This window comes from Carcharodon carcharias, chromosome 17, assembly GCF_017639515.1.
Source record: "Carcharodon carcharias isolate sCarCar2 chromosome 17, sCarCar2.pri, whole genome shotgun sequence".
NCBI classification, from domain to species: Eukaryota; Metazoa; Chordata; class Chondrichthyes; order Lamniformes; family Lamnidae; genus Carcharodon; species Carcharodon carcharias.
In genome coordinates this window covers 70430046-70456156 of record NC_054483.1, presented here as the reverse complement: position 1 = coordinate 70456156, position 26111 = coordinate 70430046, and the positions used below count along the sequence as shown (strand labels likewise).

Below are 26111 nucleotides of genomic sequence, written 5' to 3'. Positions count from 1 at the left end.
TGGTCATTCTTCACATGTAGGTCTAGGTCATGAGTAATAGTTATCTGGATCTACATTCAAAGATATCAATGCCAAGGTCAATCCTGTTTTTATCTAATGTACCAAGAAAGTGTTCTTTCGAATAGGATTTTCCGAGATTGTGATTAGGATGGGAAGTCTTGATTGATTATGTTCCCTTCCTAGACTGAGGAAATAGCAAACACCTTCCCGAGAAATTTAGAAAAAAACGATGTGTGACATTTCTTCCTTCTAATATGGACATGATTTTAATCTTATGATTAAAAGATTTAAGCATAAATGTTGGTGAGGCCTGGGACCTTCAATCTTATCTCCAGTCAGAACTTCAACTACCAACCCCTTACTCATTTTGCAATGGGAAAAATGGCTTAAAAGCTTAAAAAGTTTTGAATATAGAAAAACTCATAACATTTAAGAATAAAGCACAAAACATTCTTTATTTACTTGGGCTGAATACAACAGTAACACAGATTATAGTGGTGTAGAAGGGAAATATGTATATGCTGCTTGCAATACAATGATATAGATCAAAGAAAGGTGCCATTATTTGTAGGAAAAGAACCAAAGACAGTGGTAGTGCAACTTCCCAACTTGTACAAATATGGAAAACTATTGAAAACAAGAAGCAAACAATAGAACTGCAGCAGAAACTATTTACTTTAAAATAATAAAGTCGACAAGTTTTGAGGAAATGTAATCCATACTGCCCTTCATTAGATGCAGTGCAATGTATCAAATTCAATGAATCACGATGAGCATCAGCCTGTTCTTTTGTCCACCGTAAAGCAAAACTAAATTAGTTTTCAATATTATGTGATAATGTTCTGCTGTATCAAATTGTTAACAATTTAGATTTATAACACACCCACACATAAAAGAAATCATGGAGCATTTTCCAAGGAGGGGTGAAGATTGAACAGGAAGCAGAGGAGGAGGAGGATGAGGATAAAGGAAAGAAACCCAAGGCATTGTTGAAGAGAAAGGTTTTTTTTGGAGGCCTTTCAAAGTAGTAAAGAGACAAAGTCACTTCGGAGATGAATTTCACAACCATAAATGCTGAAGGATCAGTCATCAATGGTGGAAAGGAGGAGGTTGCGTTCAGCTGTAAATCAGAGTCAGAGGACTAAAGAGTGTGAGTTGCAACATATGATTGGAGAAGGTTATTAAAACAGAGAGTGATATGGCCAAATGATTTGAAAGTGAGGATGAAGATCTTTAAGTAAATTCACTGGGGCGGAATGAGCCACTAGAACTGGGAATGGAATGGATGATGAGCATACAGGCATTTCCTTTAGAAAGAGGACTCTGCATATAAAATTTTACAATAACTGAAATTTGTGAAGGGCAAAGGTTGGCAGACTGGAGAAGAAAGTATTGTAATAATCAATCCACAAGGGGACAAGACCAAGAATGAGGTTTTTGGCAGTGGAAAGATTGAGGTATGGGTTTAAGCAGGCAATATTCTGGAGGTGCATGCTAGCAGTGACAGCAACAGAGAGGATGTATGACAGAAAGGTCACCTCAGAGTCAGACTAAGGCTGCAAATCATCTTGAGAAAGCAGGTAGCAAGGTTGATGAAATTCACATTAGAGGCACATAAGAGAGACTGAGTGAGGCAGATTCCATTTTGAGCTGTACATTTAAACGTAAGCATTACATGATGCTGGACAGATGGTCAGAGAGATAACAGTCTTGGAATTAGGGTTGCTGAAAAGGAATGGCTAGGTGTCATTGTTACACATTGGTAACTAATTCTGGTTAGAAACTGCAACATATGTGTGTTTGATTTCCGAGGAGAATAAAAGAACTGCAGGATGAGCATGTGGTGAGATGGAGAAAGGGAAACACAGAAGTCCATAAGTTTATTGGATTTATTACCAGAGGTGAAAATGGAGAGTGAGGGTATTGTCAGAGGAAACAACTTATGCTGGAGATGTGTAGTTTGGGTTGTTCTTGCATTCCAAGGTCACCCTGCAATAATGAGAAGATTTAGCTATGAGAGGGGAAATTATGCTACTGCATGAGGTGATCAAGCTAACCATAAAATATATACATTCTGGCCCATGGATTGGAATCCATGGATTTGACTGTCATAGATGATAGCAGTGGGCCCCAGAGTGTCAGAAGTGGAGGCAAGGCAGTTTAATGGGAATTTGACATTAAATATTTATACCAGTGCAAATGGTGGGTCAAAGGAACAGGGGATGGGACCTACAGATAGTATGATTGTAGGAGTCAGAAGTGTATTTGTAGATGGTAGAAAGAGATCATGGAGAGAAGAGAGAAAAGCAGGAAGATGCATAGAAAGGAGATGAAGGAATTGATCGGAGAAGTCTCAGTTGGCCTTCCGCAAGGCATTGCTTCATAAGCTACAGTAGTAAGTGTGGGCATGCTTTGTTCCATATGTGGAGGGTAAAGTTGAGTGAGATAAGGAGACAGGCAGGATGAGGTTCGGTACTGGATAAAGTTACCAAAGATGACTCATGCAGTGCAAAGATTGTAAATTACAGGTTAACCAATCCAAGGCTCAGGTTTTAGCCTCACCCTTTCTAGAACTGCATTCCAGATTACAACCTCAAATGAACAACTCTTGCCACAACTAACAAAAAAGGCATTGGGTATTTTTCCAAAGTTCTAATACAGACTAATACAGGCTGATTTCATCAAAGACAGCAGCTAAAAGATAATCATATAGGTAGATAGAGTATTCAAATGTGATTTGCAATTGAATTTTGTTTAATTGAAACAATTTATCTTTGTATTGGCATACAAATATATAGCGAGATTAGAAAACAGTTACAATAGCAGATGTGACTGTCCTAGTCATCTGTAACATTATTTCTAACATCATATATACCAATGTTACTGCTTTGTAACAGAGAGAACCATGGAAATTATTGTACCTCTGTGCACAAAACACTACACAGTTTAAACTAAAACTCCAGGGTGGTATCTCTACATTTTCACTGCTCATCAGGGAGTGATTTTAATAATACAATATAATTCTAATAATTCAAAATCACTTTTTGCATGTAATATAAAGGAATTACCTAATAATTTGAATTAAGCAGCATTAAAAACATGACAAAGTGAGAATTCAGTGCAAACAATCAAATAAATTGAATTAAGCAACTTTTAATTAAAAAGATTACACTGTAATGCAAAGGTTGCATTTCTTTTTATGTTTATTGTTGAATCCAGTGTTTACAAGAATTGGATATTGAGAAGGGAAGCAGGAATGCAGTTTGTGGGGGAAATAAAAACACGTTACTACTTTATTTTCCATATTGTAAGAAATTGTCTTGCATATGTCTTTAAATTACACTATAAAATGTTGTTATCCTTAAAATAATTCCTATTACATTGGATTTCTCGGTAATAATGAATGGAAGAATGCAGGTTTGATCAACTCCTTCACTGAGTTCCCGGGACAAAACGTTTCGAGTGGGGAATGCCAAGCAGAGGCTGGGACATCTCCCAATGGGATGTAGGGGAGAAAAATTGGCTAGAAAATTCATCACCATACAGACAATTAAAGGAGCCTTTGGCAGAGGTTTAGAAGCAGGTCAGCTTCCCAATGTACTGAAGAATAAGTGTAAATTGTTTAATTTGGAAAAATCACAATTTAAAGTTTTAATTTTGATAGTTGTTTGGAATGAAATTGAATGTAGGACCAAGGCACTTATTGCTTTCATAGACTTGTCTCTCTTGATAATCTTTTCTTGATAAATATAGTTGTATAATGGTGAAGCCAGCCAGTACATCATTTGAATTTATTACAGCATATCCAATAACTTCAACCAATCTTGTCAAATTAATGACAAAGGATGTTATTGTGGACCATTAGACTTGTTACATTTTTGAAATCTATGCCTTCCCACATCAGGTATTGCATGGTTAGATGCTGAGTATTGCTTCTGCGACTCTGTCTCAAACACAATTATTGACCACTGGGTAGGACCAGTTTGAATTTTCCCTTGCCCCAAACCAGCCACCTGCACTTTTGCACCCAGCAAGTTAACTGTCTTGGTTGCACTGTTGTGAGAAGGCACTGGAATGGAGGTCACAAATGGCAAAGTAAAATGGAAGGTGGAGTAATGTTGAACCGCTCAAAAAGTTCCTCTTCAGTTCAGAACAGATCTTCTACTTCACCTCTTGATCAGTTTTGGGGTTTTGTACCAAGACACCAAAGAAAATAAACAGTATTTATATTAGACACATGCTGACATTTATATACACCCTTGACATTCTAGGTAATTTTGTAAGGCAGAGGTTCACTTATTAAACAGTCTTTTGAATTAAAGTTAGAATGCAATGGGAATTCACAACGGTAGTTTGTCAGTTCCAGAAATATGAAACTTCAATGAAGGGTTTTGGAAAGTCAGAAATCTCACCCTGAAACCTGCCCTTTATTACTAATCATTTTCAATTTATTCTGCAATTACCTGGTGCAATTCATTTCAGTTACAGGTGTTTAGGTTTACAGCCAAGTTTACCAACTCAAAGCTTTAATAACTTCAGTGCAATTATTCAGTTGCTTTGACGACTCATGATCCTTACAATGTGGTCCTCAGAGCCTAGTCTGTATAAAATGGATCAGTCCCCTCACTGCGTATAGGATATTAAAAATGATTCAGTTGCATTCTTAAAATAAAATATAAGTAGAGACAGCCGATAAGGTTTGATGAAGTAGGTTGGGAGGAGGCTCATATGGAGCACAAACACAAACGCAGACCATAGGACTGAACATGTGTCTTTGCTGTAAATTCTATGTAGTGTGTTTACTTGTTTTATGAAAGTGTTTTTAAAACTTGAGTATTTAGATCTTAAACAGAACCTTTCATTAAAATGCCAGGTACTATGTCTCTTGAAAATACTAACAATAAAGTCCAGTTTAACCAAAAGACTCAGTCTGCTGCTTGAAAATCTTTGTTAATTTACTTCTATATTTGCTCCATATTGCACAACACATATTAGCTGTTCAATAACTATTACCAAGCAACCACAAGGCATGCCCCAGAGACTCGAAACAAAAAGCATGACGCCAACATTGTGCTGATTGCCAAACACTGAGCACACGTTCACCGTGCAGCATAAAAATGGGTGGTCAACGTGATTCTTCACATTTTTGTTCACACAGAATACTAGCTTGACTAATTTAAAGAGTGAAGACAATAAATAAAACACTAACAACATTGCTTTATTAATGGTGTTCATTGATAAGCTGAAAACAAGGTAACTTCAAAATATTTAATACAGCTGGCCATATTTCCAACCCTTAGCTGCTCCAGCAGTATTATTCTTCTTTCCAATGTAAATTCCTTCACTGCATATTATTTTAAAAATTATATACTTCATGAAATCAGAATGCTAGTAGTTGCAACTATAAAGCATAGAGTGGACAGAGGAGAACTGAACTTGCAATTCCAGAGGCACCCTGAATGAGGCCTTTTTTAAACTGAGTACACTAAATCTAACAAATTAGACAAAGCACTGAACATACTGACTTCTGCCAAGTCTCCATACAATAACATCGGGCAGGTACAATACTTGTTGATTTTTAGAATTATATCCCTTATCTTATTACTAACTTAAGCTCCCATTATCAAAATAACCTACTTATTTATCAGGACATAGCAGCTACTGCTTCACTTGCAAGAGATTATGAGGCCTACTTTCCAATGCTTTGTACCCTGGAAACAACTAAGTTTTCAGCAGAAAAGCAGAATAGTATTAGGGATGTGTATTACCAAATATCCACACCCCATTTGCATTGCCTAGGGATTCAGTGGGTATTTCCTGAGAGGAATTAAATGGTGTCTAACTTTCATCTGTCAATGCTGAATGGATCACCATTTCCAGACCTCTGAAGTGGAAGTTCAACTTTCCTCTCCTCACTCCAGATGCAGTGTGCTGCAAGGAGTGGAGTGGGAAGTATAAATGGTTGATCTGCACTCAAAAATACAGATGGGCTCAAATCATGGCAGGCAGGGCACACTTTGGGGAGCAGTGGGACGAAAACCAGCCCTTATAAGTCCAAGTGTGCTGGAAATGCACAACAGGTTGATTAGCACCTGAAAGAGGAAGATTAATGTTTAAGTGGGTCTCTGAAATTAGAGCTGGGATTGCATTTGAAACAATCTTTCTCCTCTGGATGTTAAATTACCCATTGTGTATTTGCAGCATTTATTGGCTTTCTTCCAGACTTGGTGCATTAACATGCTTTTTTCATCTATAATGGTTAGATACAAATATGTATCTGGATGCAGCACGAGCAGAAATCATAGCGATTTTGCGCAATCATTAAGAATTTGCACTGCTTGTAGGAGGGACTTGCAGCAGGGACTACTGTGGTGGAGAAAGAGCTAAGCTGTATCATATAAACCATATCAAAAATAGAAAATGCATTCCAATTCTACAACAAGAACATGCTGATAAATTAAAAATGCAAATTAAATATTTGATTGAAGAAATGCAATTATCTGGGGTTAGGATATCAGATATATTATCCACTGTTCATTAATTTTAATTGCTTCATAATTACATTTTATCCTTTATGAACACAAGAAGTTATAACCTTAGGCAGTGTGAATTGTTGAGTTTACTTCATTGAATATTTAATTGTAATATTGAGTGAAAAGTGTTTAAAAAACAAAATATCATTCAGTTGTTCTATAAGCTGACTGCAAACTCACCATTGCCTCTAAAAGAATGAGCTGACAAAGCTATAAGAGGCTCCTTGCTTCCTGTAATCTTCATGTATCCTCTCTCATTGAAATGAATTAATACATTTAAAGCCTCGTAAGGGGAGGCAGTTGATTTATATCGAGAAAAGAACTATCTGGAATACAGATAGGAAAAAGTACTTACCTTATTGTATTCTTTAACTTGTTTAAAATTTAGTCTAAAGTGGTATATTCTATGCCTGGTTTCAACCGAATCTATGCTATATTTTGTACACATAAACAAATAGTCATTTTTCCTAACCAAACCAAATCAAATTTTCTACCAATTCTGAATCATATTAAACCAGGTCTTTGGCAGGCACACTGCAGCATCTTTTAAAGATTGTATCTCATTTTGAAACATGTAATTTTTTTTTGTTTTATAGAGTGGAGATATATTAGTCTAGAAATTATACTGTGCAACGTTATTGTATCAATTACTTTATGCACTATTTTAATAGAGACAGTAACCAATGGTAACTGCCCTGATTAAAATCGTGTGCCGAATAATTACATACAACCCCAACCTAAGCTAATCTGTCACAGTGCAATTTCTAGGCTATTAACTACAGATCAGCTGGGAATGATATGAAAACTGGCCCATTAATTCAAAGCATGGGGACTTAAGCATATGAAATAGTCATTGTATGGCTCTCTTAACGTCCCAAATGTACTAAATGAAAAAGGACTGACCTGGGAATCTTCCAAGTGACAATTCATAACATTAAGGCAAGTATGGCCACAAAAACAATGCGAAACTCACACAAAATACCCGAGCAATAACTCCACCATTCTTTGTTTTGTTTTCAATACAAATGAATAAAGTAACACATTAATGGCTGCTACAAAGCTAGATATTTTACCATTCCTTCACTAAGCTGAGCTGCTGACTTTGAAGAACATTTCTCCTTTCTTCATTTTTCTTGTATATTTTTCTCTGATATGACTATTGTGTATAGCAGTTGTACATAGACCCTTTTCAACTACAGCACACAGTGTAAAAGGTTTCAAGCAATAAAGTCCAAAGCATAACTTTGTACAAACCAGCTCCAAATTAATCCCCTTGTTTCCCCCAACCACAAACCCATGCTTTCACAGTGCATAGCAGAGAACACTGGTTGCTGTACTTTGCTTAGAGTAGTATGGCTAAATATTTATATCTGTTTCCAAAGCCCAGTATTCAAATTAATTACAAAAGAAAAGAAAGTCGTCCAACTCATTACAATATCCAATCTATTATAATTCTAGAAAGATCCGAGCAATTTATTGTTTAACAAGAGATGTTATTACTGTGGTTCATTTTATTAAGGAAATCACAATAGAATTCTCAGGTCAAAATCCTAGCAACTTTTATGTGGATATCAATTTCTCAGACCTCACACTGGTTACCTGCTGTAGCACAGGTATTTTTCAGAGATTTGTTTTTTGTTAACTTCTGGAACGCTTTTCCCACAAAATATTACATTGGTATTTAGCCTCTGCAGTCATCCCATTTCCAACATGCATTGTGTGGTTCAGAAGAGGCGAGCTTTCTTCTTAAGCTCATTGCGTTTCCAAAGTGGTAATCTGTTGAACTCCTGGATAGTCATATTAAACAGCTGGTAAAAAACCTCAGGAGCCAGATGCCGCTAAAGGAGTGAAGGATAAAGATAAAAGCAGTTAGTTATGAAAGTTTATTTGCAATTAAATCCAAAAATGCTGAAATCACATTTATTTATCTATAATTAGGGATTTACTTTGCCCCTTTGTTAATACACCCTTGCCATTATTTCCTCTCAAGTCACTGACTAACTCGGTGCCATTCTCTTTCTAAATGCCACTTAATCTGGTGAGAATGCATTTTAGATATTCTGTTCAGTCTTGGTCATCATGACACATTGAGTTGGGAAAACAATGCAGAGATGCACACAGTTGATCAGTAGTGTCAGAGGACTGAGTTCGGAGACAGTCCGGAAAAGGAAGTAGATGAGAGAGAATAATTTATTAAGCAGAGCTTAAAAGGGTTAATCCAGAATGCTACTTTCAGTTAGACCACAATTGCGGGAACAAGTAAAGATTGATATCAGGAAATATGCTTCGAATAAAGAATGATTCATATCTGGAATGATTTTCTTGCTACGGTAGAGAGGCAAAATCCCTGGCATAATTCAAAAGGCAATAAAAATGCTGTGATTTGGGTACTGCGGGTTTCTCCGCAAGTATAAGTAGAGAGACAGAACAGTTTTCTTCATTTTTACTTATCTTTGTGATACTGAACATTTAGTGTCTCACCCCGATGTGAAACACACGTGCTGAACTGAAGACATAAAACAGCACCAACTGCTTGCACGGCACCACCCATTTATTGTTTCTTAATAGACTCCAGTGGCACGAGATTTTCCCATCCAGGTGGTCACATGCTTGAAAGTCAGAGCATTACTCGTCAATTTATTAGTTTAGGATCAGATGCTCTTTCCAAGTCCCAAATAACACCTTTTATTTCCCAGTTCTTTAATGGGTAGACTGTGCTCTCACCTCCAGTCTTGTTCTGTCTACATCTCTTGGTAATTTGCTGCGTCCCCTGTTGGTCACTGAAAGCACTTGATAAGGGTAAATCTTTGAAGTGGAAGTAAAATTATATCATTAAGGAAAATTCAATATGATCGACTCATCTCCATTAAGTACATGTTAACAAGCATCTTTTTTAGGCCCTCTCATTATAACCTACACAATATGACACTGTTATGATCCCTGTAGAGACTGAAAACTTCTAGAAAGATATTAAAATTTCCAGTGGCTGACTGGAAGGATTACACACAAGATTTTACTGTAATAAACAAATAAAAAGCAGCATTGTCTAAACACTATTCTAAACTTCAGAAAAGGTCTCCCTTTTAATTTTTAAAATAACAGAAAATTCCCTTCTATGGTTTTACTTTACTCTGTCTCTTAAGTGAACACTACATCCTCCAGGAACCAGTCCAAAGTGATTCTTGGCTCCTGAGGGCTTTCTTCCTTTCTTTTCCTTTCCCTGCATGATAACCTCTAATACCAGAACTGGTTTTCATGGTGAGGGATGAATTGGAGATTTTTCCCTCTAGCCAAACTAGGGAAATCTTCTAATCTCGTTTAAATCCTCACAGACCTCGATCTCTTCAATTTGAGCGTGAGCTCCCACCCACATTTCACGTGGTGACTGACAGGGCCTGCACATTCTCTACTTAAGGCGCAGGACTAACTGCCACTATCTTTCTGCCCTCTCGCTCTCTCTCTCTCTCCCAGATTCTTGCAGACTGACTGGTCTGTGAGGTTCAGAGATATCATAAGAAAACCCTGTAAGCTGATAGTACAATGGTTTTCTTTGGCCTGTTCTACTCTCAAAGCCCATCTATGTAGCAAGGTGAATCACATGGACCTTGTATCTTGGTGGAAACACTGATTAGCTATCTTCTAAACCCCAAACTCCATTCTACCTTGGAATTAAATAGACAGTTTAAAAATAACAGCCTGACATTCCTAACACCTCCTTGTGACTTGAAGACTAACAATCTATCTACTGTCAGCATAGCTGCCCTGGTCATTGTGTGAATATCTTGCACTTTCCTCCCAGTAAAATAACTGGGCCCCCCTTTAATATTTAACAAAGGCTCATATTCGACTCGAAAACTTAACTCTGTTTCTCTATCCACAGATTGTGCCAGATTTGCTGAGTTTCTCCAGCACTTTGTTTTTATTTCAGATTTCCAGTATCCACTGCATTTTTTTTTATTTTAATGAGATTCTGAGTCTTGATTCAGAATCTATACAAATAGGAGACAAGCATAAAATCTACTAAGCTATCAGGTTATCCAAAGCCAATTTTTTGCCTACTTATATACTTAGGAAGTTATTTTACAAATCTATTTTCAACAGCTTTTCTCCCCTTGCAAACCGGTTTGTCCCCACTCATTCCCTGGCAGTGTGAAGGGAAAATGAATGACTATTTCTAAAAATGATGTACAAATCTAGCATACTTATCACTAGAAAGGGTGACATGATGATACATGTCACTGACACAATGGGAGGATGTGGGCTAACTGTCATTAGCGCTTTTTAAGTTTGAAATCTCGCCTGTGGTATCAGGAGAAGTTCTAAGCAGGGACTACACACTTTCTCCACAGGAAGAACAGAAAACTGGATGGAAAGTTATCCCAGTTGCTCTTGTACACCTAACAGCAGCTGACTCAAAAACAGCACTGATAATAATCTGGAAGGAGGCCAATTTGTCTGGGAAACGCTGTTTGAATTTTCTGTTTACTTTGGTTATTCTTATCACATGCAGGAAGCTTTTACTTCTTTATTTCTTATTTGTTCATAATTCCCGTTAAAGCTGATTTCTGTAGACTTGCCTTTGGCTCCAGCATGTTAGGCATTGAAACTCCCCTGTCCATTCTCGTTCCTTGCACAGTTCCCTCCTGTGTGGGCTGCGAGAAATAGAGAAAGATGGTATGTCAGTTAGAGTCCATAGTGCAAGCATCACTATATTGATACAGAATTATTCTTAACTTCAGGGAATTAAAATGCATGTGGTCTAAGATAAACATTGCAAAGTAAATTTAGGTAACAGAAAAAAAAAGATTTATCTAACATTATTCTATACAATCTTCAGTCCTTCACATCAGGTACAGTGTTAATTAGTTAATCAGAAAGATCAACTAATGCTTTGTTGTAGTTAATAATTAAAATGGCACGATCAGAATTGCTACAGTAGAACTGCAGCATCAATGTTAATTGAAGCTGTTTTGCAACATTCTCCAAGTGCAGTATAAATGTTGCAATTGGATCCCTTGATTATCATCAAGTCTCCATTATGATTTACGTTGATGTCAAAGAAAACATTAACTTCAATTGTATATCTTTTAGGAAAAAAAATGTGATTTTTTTCAGAAATGCTGATCTACATTTGATGAGGTTAATTCACATGATTCCCCTTTTTCCATCAAATAGGCCAACCTTCTGTACCATAGCTCATTTGAATACTGTACACTGAGATGTTACATGGACTGGCAGCTGGTCTACTATTACAGTTTTCATATTTAAGAGTAGCAAAATGTATGAACAAAATTATTGGGTAAAATCCAAACTTCAAAAAAAATTTTAAAAAACATTATGATGTGTATTTTTAAAAAAACAACTGCACTGACTGGGTATGTGTTTGGACTGTCAATTTGAGGAAAAATCAAAATTGAACTGACATACTCAATCTTTACTCTTATCCTGGCCTAGTCTCCATGAAGAAGGCATTGCATATCATAACTCAAATATAACATCAAAATATTGGTTCAGTTAAAACATTTGAAACATTCAAAATAGTTATGTATTTTGATTATACATTTGACTCATGCTTAACACATGCTTAACACATTTTAATAAAGAAATTGTATACATCATTGTTTTTCCCCACTTAAACTAAAAGGCCCTAATGAATATAAAAATGATTGGATTTCATTACAAGATAACCAGGCAAAGAATCATTCCAACTTATCCTGGAACAGTATCTAGATTATTTAAAATCAGATTTTTTCCGTTAGATTATACATTGCTTTAACATGCACAAAACAATGTCGTTGAGGAACATTAGGGCATGTAAAAAGGTAGCATTTCCCTTTTGTAGTCAACATATTTTTGATGTTCCTAAAAGCACCAACGTACCAGGGTTTCTGAAAAAAAGAAAAGGAAAATTATTACTGTGGTGCTCACCAGCAGCACACTTTATGTATGTTATTACTTCTTCTCTAATTATCCTGATGAAAATTTACAAATGAATGCATTAAATGAATGTATTACACTAACTCACTTCTGCTAACAAGGACCTATATGTCTCTATAGGTGGCTCTACCTACAATGGAATGGGTGGTGGCCACAGAGGTTCCTGCCACAATCACTATCAATACTGGTCTATATCCAACCAACAGGCTACAGCAAGGATAAGGAAGCCACACCAGCTTAGCAACACCTGCTTCTGCCAGGCACTCTGCCACCCAGTCAGGTCAAAGGCTGTAAAGGATTCTAAGCCCCAAAAGGTTTGGAGGCCAAGGGCCATCTGGTTCAAATCCAAGCATTCCACCTCTACTCAGCTGTCATCCAACCCGATGCTGGAGTAATTTTGATAAAACTCTTATCTCTTCTACTTCAGAAGAAAATGTATCCCTTATAATAAAATTGGATCAGTCATAGTCACATCAATTTATCAACTTGTAGTGCATTGTCATGAAAATATAATAATTTTCATAATATTATTGTGATTTATTGTAGAAGTGGGTTAATAGTGGGGTTTGGATTAGTTTCTCTGTGTGTGTGTGTGTGTGTGTGTGTGTGTGTGTGTGTGTGTGTGTGTGGGCGGGGGATTTAATTGAATTGGAGACAGCTGGTCTGGAGTTATCAACAAGAACCTAGGTTTGAAATGCTAAATATGTAAATATGGCTGAAGTTTTAAACTGTGGGGTGTAAGGAAAATTTGCATTTTTAGATAATTTAGAGTAGTCTGAATTTCAAAGAGATGGTAAGATGTTACACCTAGCCAGAAGAAGCTAAGCCAAACGATGTATTTGTTTTTCCCAAAGGTAACTGATAAAATTAGTACTATGAAAGATTTACATTATGAGACAAGTAAAGTTGCAAAGACATATTAGAACAACAGAATTTTCATTAAAAAGGGAGAAACATGTATTAAGGAGATGCGGCTGTACATAAGAGGAGAAGGCATTCTAAGATCTAACACAAGTGTGAAAAGCCTCCAGCCTCTGTGCATCAAGTTGCTGTCTCAGGAACTGAAGCTGAGAAAATGCATTTTGAATGTGACTGTCCAGGGTATTGTGTTGCTTTGCCTGGGTCTATTTAGCTATTTGTTTTTACTATTCCCTTAACGGGGGTATAACTGGAAGCCAGATTTATTAGAGGTTTTAGGAGTTATAATAGTAATTTGTAAAATTAAGTATGTGCTTGAAAACTTTTCTTTTGGTAATAAATGTTTAATTTAGTTTTCTAAAATCCTCTGAAGTCATGGTAGTCTTATTACTTCTGATTTCAAGGCACGCATCTCGAAATAAAATACAAATTACAAGACAGTTGTGACCACGTGATCAAGTTTCCCTCATGGATTTGATCCACCACATTATAACAGCAGGAAAGTTTAGGTATGTTTGTTTATTTTCAAAGTTCTAATAGTTCCTAAAAACTTGTGATTATTCACTGATAAGTTGCTTAAACAATGCTGGATCCCATTTCAGTTTTCCAAAGCTCTCCTTTTTTTCTCCTCTCCCCTCAGATCTGGCTAATTATGTCACATGAAATCCCTCTATTTATTGCTTAGTGGAGATATTAAACCATTGAAAATAAACAGTTTAACACCCTTATTAAAATAACAGACAAAGTAATGGATTAAGCAGTTGCACAATTGTTTTTAAAGAGCTCAATTTCAGATATTGATGTGTGAGTTCAGATAATGAGTACTGGTGGGCTAGTTGACCATGGGGTAAATTTTCTGTTGGTGGGGAGAGGTATTATGAATTATGAACAAAGAAGAAATAAAAGCTTCCTGCATATGATAAGAATAACCAAAAAGCTTCCTGAATATGATCTGAATAACCAAAGTAAGCAGAAAATTCAAACAGCATTTCCCAGACAAATTGACCTACATCAAGATTATTATCAGTGTTGTTTTTGAACCAGCCATAGTTAGGTGTACAAAAGCAACTAGGATAACTTTCCATCCAGTTTTCTGTTCTTCCTGTGGAGAAAGTGTGTAGTCCCTGCTTAGAACTTCTCCTGATACTAAAGAGCATTTTATAATGCTCTTCCCACCAGTAGAAAAACCGGTCTTGGGCTGACTGATTTTAAAAAAAGGCTGTCCTGCAGTGGTAATACACTCGGGGTGGCCTTAGCGAGCTTATAGTTGAACTTCTGCCCTCCCAGGGAAAGAAGTCCTGTCCTTGAGAACAGCAAGTCAATGCAATTGGCCAGCAGCTGAGTTGTCTCAGCAGTGCCAGAACTCTGGTGCTTTTGGGATCATGGAGTCTGAAGAACGAAGAGCATGAATGCTGAACTTGCAGGTAAGTCTGGGTTGTTGGTCGGGGAGGGATCAGGGGAGGAGGATGAGGAGTCAGGCTGGGGGGAAGGCACAAAGGGGGTATACCACCTTGGGGGAGGGGAGGTGCCCCCGATGGGTACAGGGCATCCGCCAAAGGAAGTATTCCCCTTCCTTCCCATCTTTTAGCTCGAGATCATGAAAGTGTGGGCTGGCCTTCTTCATTCCACCTTCCCCATTCATCGTATTATGGCATTATGGCGGTAAAGGCAGAATGAGGCTCTTAGCAGCCCATTAATTAGCCAGTTAAGGGCCTCAATAGGCTGAAGGGCAGGTGTGTGGCTAGCTGCTGCCTTACCCACCCACTATATTAATGAGGACAGGTCAGGGGTGGGTGGGAAGGAGGCGGGCCAGCCACCTATTCTATTTTACATTCCTCCCAGTCTGCAAATACGCTGGCATGGAGCAGGATAATCACAGCCAACCATAACCCAGTCCTCATCCAACATCTATGAGCATGCATGTTCCAGCAGGACTCACTGAATAGTGACCAAAGACAGGAATCCTGATTGATTTTGTTGTCCTTCTTCATCTACCTAGCTGGAAATCCTGTTATTCTAATCTCCTGTAACACTGAGCAGTGGCTATCATCTGTGCTGCTTCCAGCTGCTAGGTGGCAGTGCCAAACTGTGTTTAAAAAAAAGGAACTCTAAGGCTTTTACAGTGCATTCCAGGGAACTACAGCTACAGCTTTTGATACAAGCTTCAAGAATAAAATCGCACAAAATACTTTTTTTTTGAAAAAAGATTTTTTTTTTCCCTGCAAACCATAAGCAAGAAACTTTAAAAAGGCAATGTTACAAAAACGTGATAGGCATAAATTAAAATCTAGAAGCAATCACAATTTAAACTATAGGTTTTTATAAGTCAATGAGAATCTATGTGAAAATCAGGAATGTTAATGAAATTCATTTGTTACAGAAAACACAATAACATTTTCATTGGAACAATGTGAGGTACAGCATGCTGTTTGGATGGTGGGACTCAGATATCTGGGGCAACATCAAGCACTTTCTTGACAGGTTGGAAGGAAGACAGTAAGATATTGATTATCAATCAAATACAGAGTGCCACATGCTAAATTCTGGGACCCAGTTGTTTCAGACGTTGATGAGTGTGGAAAAGGAAATGACCATTCAGCCCCATCAAGTCCGCTTCTTCCCAAAACCTTCATAGATTTTAACACAGCTATTGAATCTTGAGGGGAAGTTAATGTAGAAAATTCACTATACCCCAAACATGACCAAGAAAATTCACTCATCCTCAATTGTCATTAAACAACTCTGGCTTCCTGTCTTTCAGGTAGGATTCCTCCCTGATTCATGGCATAGAAACCAGCAAGACCCATGAAATATTTAATCCTGTCCCTATTTACTTAATCTTATAATTACCAATCATATTCCCAGGTGCATAATTAACCAGCTCAGCTTTAATAACAGTGGTAGAAGCCCAGGGCAGACAGAGATTCCATTTTCTGCAATGATATTTGTGAGGAGGCAGGCAGCTGGGCTGGCAAGATGGTGTCACCCATTGGAACTCTCACTCCCTCCTGCCTCTTCACCCTGAGCAACCTAGACATGTCAACATACTGGTGTTCAGGTCAAAACAGCAGTGGGAATGATGCCCAGGCTGGACGTGTAGCCTGAAAAACACCCCAAAATTAAATTGGGCCTCAAAGGAAGGGGCCAATTAACAGAAGGGAAAAACAGTAAAGCTTGAAAATGACCAGTATTGGCTGAACCGGTCTTGTATAGCTGATTGAGGAACTCCAGCAGTATTGGTGCTAATGGTACTGGCTTTTAACAACTTTAAACCAGTTTTTCCTTCTGGAGGTCCTACCAGCTGCATGCACAAAGCATCCAAGCATTGCATTTTCCTATCTCCTCAACCTGGTAAGTACCAAAATCATGCCAGAATTATTCAAGTAACTTGACCTTGTCCTGACCCCAGATCCTCGAGTACGTTTAAAAACACAAATTAGCTACATGGTAACAAAGCAGTAGCGGGAGTTTTGGTCCCAATATAAATTTCAAATCAGATGGATCTGATACATGCATTGCTTGCTTCCAGTTTCTGAATAAATCAGACAATTGATAATACGTAGGTGTGCACTACACCATAATTACTAGCTTCATATGAACTAGCTATGGGCGGAATCGTCCAGATTTGCACAAAGTGTGGTAGCGGGCTGGTAAAAGGACGTTTTACCCACAGGCCACAATGGCAGGCTTTTGTGCTGCATCGTTCCATTCTCGGTGCATCCCACCTCATTAATAATGCATTCCCAGGAAACATACTGGATTGCCGGCAGGGCGGCCTCTGATTCACCTGCCCCGCCGTCACCTCAGGCCTTCACTAATCTAGGCACAATATTTAAAGGGTGCCCCTGCACAGAGCTCCCTCTTTCTTTAAGAGATTGGGGACTGCTACAAAGTCATGGCTACCAAAGTAAGGAAACATGCTATCCTCAAATTTGGCAATGCCTCCCTTTGGTGCCTACTGGATGCAGTGGTGGCCCACCATGAAGTCTCTACTCCCACTTGGGTGAAGACCAGCAAGCAAGGCGACAAATCAAGCATGGGAGGCAGTGGCAGCGGTGGTCAGCACCAATGACCTGCAAAACAGGACAGTCACCCATTGCCAAAAGAGAATGAATGATCTCCTTCGTTCTGCCAGGGTAAGTCACTCTTCTCATTATTCTTAACTCACACATGCACAAACCCATCACACATCCACAGGGATCTCACTCACTGCCAATTCAAGGGGCATCACCATTCACTTTCTCACACACATACACCTTCAACTGCCCTGTGGAACGTGTCCTCATCCTGTCCACGGCACCACTCACCACCCACACATGCCAGGCATCCTTTTTAAACTCTCCATTTGTATTCATGCAGGACAAGCTGGTACACAACAAAATGGAGAGGTCACAGACTGGTGGAGGAATGCCCGACATCAAGGTCCTCACAAACTTCGAAAATAGAATCATCCAACTGGCTGGTGACGATCTGGACCATTCCTGTGCTGATGGTGAGGTCAGCAGTGTTCAACCAAGTGAGGATCCAGCAGTGCAACATCCATCAGGCAATCATGCTGTGAATCAGCCCCGCTGTTCCGCAGTCCCCTGCCACGCACTAATTATCTCTCCTTGTTTTCTCAGGCACATCTGGGAAATAGCTGAGCCAGCTCCTCGACTTAAGCCCTAAAGACACCGGAGGAGAAGAATCTGATGACGCCCTAATTGCAGTCCTGTCACAGCACTCACCCACAACCTCCACCAGCACAGAGACACACACCTCAGTGGGACCTGGTTCTAGAGTAACCTCGGGGTCACAATCTGGTGAGCGCATTGTGCACTCTGATCCACAGCAGGCCAGCGTGCGGCAGAGACTTCCCAGGTTTCTAGGACTCAGAGGACTGCTGGAGGCCAGAAATCTGCTGAGTCCGAGTCAGATGAGGAGCCCCTGGACTCAGTCATACCTCAGTTGCTGGAGCTGCAAAGGCAAGCTCAGGAACATCAGGAAGGGATGTGCGCTGCACTCCTCAGATTGCAAGGCACTATGGAGGAGTCTGCCCGCCTTCAGTCTGAGGTGATAGCACCAGCATGCCAACGCTCCGAGGTAAACACTGGTAGGATGGCAGCCACCATGGAGACCTTGGTCTAGGACATTGATCCTGCACTGCTGCCCGGGCTGAACTCCATCGCTGATGCCATAGTTGGCCTCCAACAGTGTCAACATGAGATGGGTATAGGCCAGCTCGGTCTCACACCAGCTTCCCCTTCTCTTCAAGGAGTCAGCAGGGACCCTTGGGCACCCATAGGGAAGAGGATCAGCAGGTCTACAGCCTGGACCATCCACCAAGGTGACTCTGGGAGTGTCTAGCCCAACCAAATCCCCTCTTTCTGTGACCCCAGCAGCTCTAGCTCCAAAGGGTGAGGAGGATGCCACTGCCACACAGCAGGGCCCCAACTGCCCGCGGATTTCCAGGTCTTGGCCCTCCAGAGGATGCCCACCAAGGTCATCACAGACAAGGCATTGCAGTAGGCAGACTGCCTCCAATTCTGCTGTGGATGTCGGGGGCGCACCAAGACGTAGCGGCAGAGCTAGGAAGGTTAAGATGTAGTTGCACCGCCTAGGCATGGGTGTTAATCATGTATACATAATGTTCACCACGGTAAATAAACTCCCAAGAATGTCTCCTCCTATGGCTCTTTGTTATGATGAGCAGTGTTCTTGTCATTCAGATGTGAAACCTTGGTTCTTGCAAAAGAGGACAACCACCCAGTGTTGGAAGACGATGAATGATCTGCTCCGTTCTGCCAGGGTAAGTCACTCTTCTCATCACTCTCAACTCTCACACTCACAAACACATCACACATCTGCAGGGATCTCACTCACTGCCAGTTCAAGGGACATCACCATTCACTCTCTCACACAAACCTTCATCTGCCCTACGAATCGTGTCTTCATCCCGTCCATGGCACCACTCTCCACCCACACATGCCAGGCATCCTTCTCATTTGGCCTGGCAGCACGCTTCTTACACTCTCTCCATCTGTATTCATGCAGGGCAAGCTGGCATACAATAAAATGGAGTGCAGGAGCAAAATAAGGCAGGTTACTCAGTCCAGGGTTTCTTCACTGCGCAATGTGTTACCTTCAGACCAAAGTGATGGACTGGTTTCACACTGACTGGACACATTAGTGATGCCTGCATATCAATGGTGCTTGTCATTGCTGCCAGAATGTCGTGGGCAGGTGTCACAGTCATTCTCTCTGTGTGCTCTCAGCACCTATGAGGTGGGACTGGACCCCATTTCTTCAGCATCTGTGACTGGTGACGCCATGCTCAGATGGACAAAGGATCAGGTGCATTTAAAGTTTCACAGCTGCATCTCTATGATATGACCCTAATCACAGAGTGCAAGCAAGCTGCCCTCAGCCAGACAGTAGTCAGGCATTCAGAGACAATATGAAGATCTATGGACTATCCTCACTGCATGTCATCATTATCCTCCTGGAATCTAGCGACCATTAAGGCCTCCATTGTGTCTCCATGACATGAGCCTGAGCACAAAGGGCATGTGCGCTACCATCAGCTACACAGAAGTCAAACATTCACAGATGCAAGGTGAGGATGTCAGGACTGTCCTCAATGCACTTTGTCATCATCCTCCATGAATCTTGCAGCTATGAGGGCCTCCTGAGTGCACCTGCCTCATCTGGCCAGTGTGATGTCCTCATCACCAGCAATCTTGCCTTCAAGGACCTCATTATCATCATCCCCTTTGACATCCTCATCAGAGACGACGTGCAGCTCCTCCATCTCCTCCTCAGCCAGGTCCTTCTCCCATTGCAGGTTGCGTAGAGGGCAGCAAGCTATGATGATGCATGACGCCATGAGTGGGCTGTATTGCAGTGCTCCACCGGACATGTCGAGGCACCGGGACCTCATTTTCAAAATGCCTAACGTTTGCTCCACCAATGTCTGGGTCACACCAATGTCATGGGTCGTAATACCATCGCTCTACTGCAGTCTGAAGCTGCCGCACAGGCGTCATCAGCCACATCCTCTGTGGGTAGCCCTTGTCCCCAAGGAGCCAACTTTGCAGCCTCTGCGGACCCTGGAAGGTGTCAGGGTTCTGAGACCTGTTCAGGATGTAGAAGTCGTGAATGGTCCCTGGGAATTTTGCACAGACCTGTGGGATGTGTTTGTGGTGGTCACAGATCAGCTGAACATTCAGTGAATGGAAGCCCTTGCGGTTTAGTAGTTGACTGCTTGTTGCCAGGAGATCTAAGGGCCACATGAGTGCAGTCGATGGCACCCTGCACCTGTGCAAAATCTGAGGTCTTCACAAATCTCAGTGCTCTTGCTTCCTGGCTTTCCTGATCCTGAGTGAAATGCGCAATATTCTGTGCCTTTGCAAAGGTGGCATCCGTGACCTCCTGGGTACACTTGTGCATGGAGGCTTGTGAGATCACGCATATGTCACCTGTGGAGCCCTGGAAGGAGCCACTCTCATACAAATTGAGTGCAGTGGTTACTTTCACGACCACTGGCAGTCGATTCCCTCCATGTCCCTGTGGCGCCAAATCCTGAAGCAGAGGCCATATGCGACCGACCAGTTTCCTAGACATGCGCAGTCTTCGGCCACATTGGTTCTCAGTCATCTGAGTAATGACAAGTGCCGTCTATAGAATCTGGGTCTAGCACAGCGCCTACGAGCGACAGCTCACTGTGGATCGTCAACTGCATGAGCAGTAGACCCTGCCACCCCTTCATCTTGAGGGAGGTGCTCCTCCCTGTGCTGAGCCAGGCGCTTCCGCTGCTCTCTTCTTCTCTGGTCTCTGTAAGCCATACCGCTAAGATACCAGGCTCCATGATCCTGATGTTCTCCTCCTGCAGGATCAAAGAGAGAGACGTATGGGTTAGCATAGGTATACTAAGAATCTCTCTTGGTTAAGTCTGGAGGCCCCTTCATGCATGCAGATGACTGCTGGCCACCACTTTGATGTCATTGTGTAATGCGTTCATTGGTTGTCCAAAACACCACCCTCCACTGCCCCACTCCACTAGACTGATTGGCAGCAGCTTCAGCCACTGGACTGCATGCTGTGCTTTCAGCTCAGGCGCAGGCATTCTCCTAGCCCGCACTGCAAGGATACGCTGTTAACTTGAACCATTATGGATACTAGTCCACACCTTAATAAAAGCATTGCAAGGGGCTGTGAGTGCCTTGATCAGTGACTGCGCCATGGCCACCTTTTACAAGGGGATTGAGCAACTTACCCAGTCGGCCAATTGCTCTGCTGGCCCCAAAAACGCACATTAATTTGCAGTCTGTGCCCAAGGGATGAAATGTTCTGGAGCATTTGGTGGTACTTTCCTCCTTTTGGATTGCTTGTGTGGACAGAAAAGCTTCAGAGGCCCGACTCCAAGCATGTCAATGGAGCTGCAGCTGAATGGAAGAATGCTCACTTTTGACGAGCTTTCCCATGTGCATGGCTGTTTCCCGCACCCCTCATCCTCCCTGTCGCCATGGGCTTGACTATTTCCTTCAGTCTGTGCTGCCTTGCACCCCACCCCACACCCCACCCCTGACCCGCACTGCAGCTCTTGCCCTGGCACCGCACTGAAAGACCAACCGGGAAAAAGCGACTTGCCTGTGCCCCCCGCGAATGCACGGCAGCTCTTCCTCGACGTCCTATGGGCGATGCTCGCGAGCATTGCGCAAGGTTGCGTGCATTCACCTCTGTGTTCCCCTCGAAGTTCAGGTCGCCAGGTACACACCTTTTAAAAGGAGTTATGAAACACGCTGTTCTGAAGTCACGCCGACATGAGCGGTAAATTTGACATGGGGGGGATGATTCCGGCGAGCAGGGCTTATGTACATGCAAATGTATTAAATTGATGTTTCTGACTTGAGGCGGTGGGAAACGTGGCCTGCCGTTGACAGGCGGAGTGGACGATCGCAAACTGGTTTTACAATGGCGTAAAACCGATTTTTGGCCTTCTCGCCACATTGTCCCGCCACCGCCTGCCATGATGCCTCAGAAAATTAACTGATGAAAATAAAAAATCTTATATTTGTTTTTACTCTATAAAGCACTGAATCATTCTGATACTAATCCAGGTACAGCAGATGCATTCATTCTGTGCTGTAACAGCATTTGTTTACTGGAGAAACACAAGGTTTCAAGGAGTACGGACAGGTATATATCCACTTACTATGGGTGGCCTATGTTCAGAGTGATTTAACAAAATTCATACAGATGCTTGGAGTAGAAGTTGACCATGACACTTGAACTATTTTCTGGGAGAGTAGTTTAAACATATCAGCTGGACAGATATGTACAGAAACACAAGGTGAAAGGCATCCTTACCTCTGACGCCTTCGCATACGTCACTGTAGCTGTCATATTGTGTGAAATCTGTGGATTGTGGCTAACAAAACAAGAGGAAAACAGAATCAGCCTTTAAAGGTCTTAACAGATAATTTACCAGTTATTACAGATTGATTATTATATCACCGTACTGGACCATAAAGGCATACAAAGATAATACAGAAATAGTAGTTAGACCAGGGTTGTCTAATAAATTAGCCACTTATTCCTTGTGGCTAACTGCATTTGTGATTAGTAAATAAGAAATAGTAATAGACAGCATTGTGGGGCATGTGATCTCAACACTCATTCGCAAGATATTTGTGAGCGTACTTTAACTTTTTTGTGCATTTGTGCACAATGGCGTAAAACCGAGGTTTTACGCCATTTGTGCAAAATGGTAAGGTGAAAAGCCAAGTGAACGAATGCTTTTTTAATTATGTGAGTTTTACTTGTTTTTAAATATTTATTTGCTAGAATGCTCTTCTAACATGGGTGAAAATGCTGGTGTTCAGCACCATGGAAACATGGAGTGCGGAGGGGATGAGCTGGACCAATTGGCATAACCGAAGCCAGTAGAAGAAACAAGTCCATTCAATACTGAGAAGCTCCAAGAGAGCACTTAATGGCAAAGGGCAAGCAGCATCCAACTACATGCTGAATAGAAGGAGGGGAGGATATCTGGTGCATCTCGTTGCCCAAGTCAACATTCTCTGATAAAGTCAAAGTATGGATCACAACTGTTGAACAAAAACATACAAGCTGCAATAAGACACGCTGTGTCTGGTGAATTCAAACTGGAATTCCAAACTTCGGTGAAAGACTGCAAAGTTTTGCTCAAAATGGTGGTAAATGCTGGTTACATAAATATACATGGTATATACATTTACCTTTATTGTGTGTGTCATTTTCTACTCGAGATTGTGCATGTGCTAAAATGGTGTCTTCACAATAAAACCTGTGGCTAGTCAACTATTTGCTTTGGACAACAATCAATGAGGCACATGTCCAGCATCATCCACAAGCGTGAATACAGTGGGCTGCATTTTCCCTATCGAGACAGGAAACAAAAATCAGGATGGTTTCCAGGTCCCAAACCTGCTTCTGATGTGGGGGTAAGCAGACATTGGGATCTTTACAAAGGCATGGAGGCAGGTTTCCTGTCCAATTAAAGATGTCAAGTGAGCTCTTAAAGCTAGAGGGCCAATCAGAGGCCTTTCAGCTTGAGAGAAGCAGCAGCCTACAATAGATGGTAAGTAACTGAGACAGTGAGTGCAATTTAATGTAGGCGATGGGGATCTCGCCCACTGGTTGAAAGAATCGCCTCTTTTCAAGAAGGCCCGGTGCATTAAGTGCCCAATCAGGCACTTAACTAGGCAGTAGCAGGCCTTCCCCAGGATCAAGGGCCCTAGGGAGACATTATTCCCACCACGAGCTCTTGACCAATCAGAGCCCAGCAGCTCTTCATTGCACAGCAGTGTCACTGAGGAGGTGGTGGCTGCTTCTGGTAATGCACTCACCCGAGGCCCAGGATCGCCAAGGGACCCAGGCCACAGGTGAGTGACGGTGGCAGGGGATTGCAGGATGAGGATCATGAGGGAAGGGGGACAGGGTTGGCAGTAAGTGCAGTGGGTGGCTCAAAGCAGGGCCCCCTCCCCACCGATGCTGGGTCCCTCAATCAGGTACCTTTGAACATGGGTTGTCCCCACTCCTGCCGTGGAAGCCCCCAGACATGGCTACCCACACACCCATGCTACCCCTCTCACCCACCTGCCACCTCACCCAGCTATCTCTCTACCCACTTACCCACCTCACACACCTACCCATTCATTCACTCATTCACTCATCCACTAACATTCATTCACTAACATTCAACTGGACTTTTAAACTTACCATTTCTATTGGGACCTTCTGAACCCAGCTCTCAGAAATGTGCAGCTTCCCTTGGGGAACTCCATCAAAGCAGAGCAGAGCCATGGTAAGGTTGGACACTCCTGGGCGTGTCCGGTATTCCCATGACTCTTCTCCACTTCGATGTACTTACCCGAGGGACGCTGTGCATTTCTGAGAGAGCCGGACTCAGAAGGTCCCAGTAGAAATGTGCAGCATTGTCAAGTCAGGGAAATATTGATCGCAGCAGCAATCCCACGTTCACTGCTTGGAGGATCTGACCAATTGTGCTCAGAGAGTATAAGGTGAGGTTCAGCCAGATGCCAAATGACACCTTGTCTAATGTTATGCTCTATTGACTGTAACAGCCAAAAATCAAGAAGGGTGTAAATGGGGCAACCGACCTGAACGTAGCCTATTCTCACTGGCACATTAGGTTATTATTGGGCCTGGGCTTGGAATACAATTCTGCTTTTAGTCAGACACACAACTGAAGCTTGTTGGAGGCTGGATAGGAAATTTGCTTGTCCGCAGCACCTTTCTTGCTGAGACTGAAAATTCAGTGGCGTATCGAACTAGTCTGCCACCAAGATTGCCAGGTACTGATGCTTTGTTAAGGACTATGCTATTTAAGGATAGCAACACTGTGAGGTTACATTCTTTATTACTGATCAAGAGCCAGTTTAATATTTGATTTCTTTATTTTCTTTATGCATTGTGACACTATTTTACCAATCATGACAAATCACACTAGACCTGAGGAACAATTTTTTGTTTGAAATGTATAAAGCCATGACTGGAGCACGGTTCCTAGAACCACAGAAATTTACAGCACAGAATAAGGGCCCATTTGTGCCTTGGTCCCTGCCCCAGCTGGCTAAAACGTTGCTGGGGAGCCCACTAGGGGAACAATGGCTGACCTGCTGCCATTTAATGGTCAATTGGCCGTTTCTGCCCCTACAGCAGGGTAGCCGTTCTTCCTCGGGTGGGCTGCTCGCCAACTTTTTAGCCAGCTGGAGCAAGGACCACAGCACCAATGGGCTGAATAGCCTCATTTTGTGTTGTAAATTTCTATGGTTCTGGGGAAAGAAAGTCCCACTTGAGAGAGCTGCTGGCCAATTGGATGGCTGGCAGCTCTGTGGTTCCAGCAGTGCCAGGCGGGAGCAGTGGCCACTGCTGGGGCTACAGGTAGCCCCTAGTGGAGACCATTACTGGTGCCAGAAACCAAGGTACGTCATGGGGTGGTGGGCAGCGGGATTTCACCAGGGTCAGGCTGCATGGGGATGAGAGGGGTAGAGGGTCGGGTTTGAGAAGTTGGGTGGGGAGGGTAAAGGGTAAGTGTGATGTTGTGGGGATTGCCTCAATGGGGTCAGCGAACCCACAAAGGCGATTCCCTTCCCTTTCCTGACACCAGCCCACACAGCTAAAGTTGCCGGACTTCCCACATGGTGGCTACCCCCTGCCAAGGGTTAAATAGTGGCGGGG

At 41.8% G+C, this 26111-nt stretch overlaps 1 protein-coding gene across 7 annotated transcripts in view; it reads right to left on the bottom strand.

Moving 5' to 3' along the window:
- Positions 1 to 436: 436 nt before the first annotated feature.
- The window catches only part of ablim1b (actin binding LIM protein 1b), a 279577-nt gene continuing 253902 nt past the window's right edge, over positions 437 to 26111 (bottom strand). For all 7 annotated transcript variants that reach the window (XM_041209206.1, XM_041209211.1, XM_041209207.1 and 4 more), the window contains 5 exons: positions 22737 to 22797; positions 12414 to 12421; positions 11111 to 11185; positions 9258 to 9338; positions 437 to 8371 (listed from right to left, as the gene is read on the bottom strand). In XM_041209206.1, coding sequence (XP_041065140.1) covers positions 8258 to 8371; positions 9258 to 9338; positions 11111 to 11185; positions 12414 to 12421; positions 22737 to 22797 — 339 coding nt within the window. In that variant the 3' untranslated portion in view covers positions 437 to 8257. The remainder of the gene's footprint in view (positions 8372 to 9257; positions 9339 to 11110; positions 11186 to 12413; positions 12422 to 22736; positions 22798 to 26111) is intronic.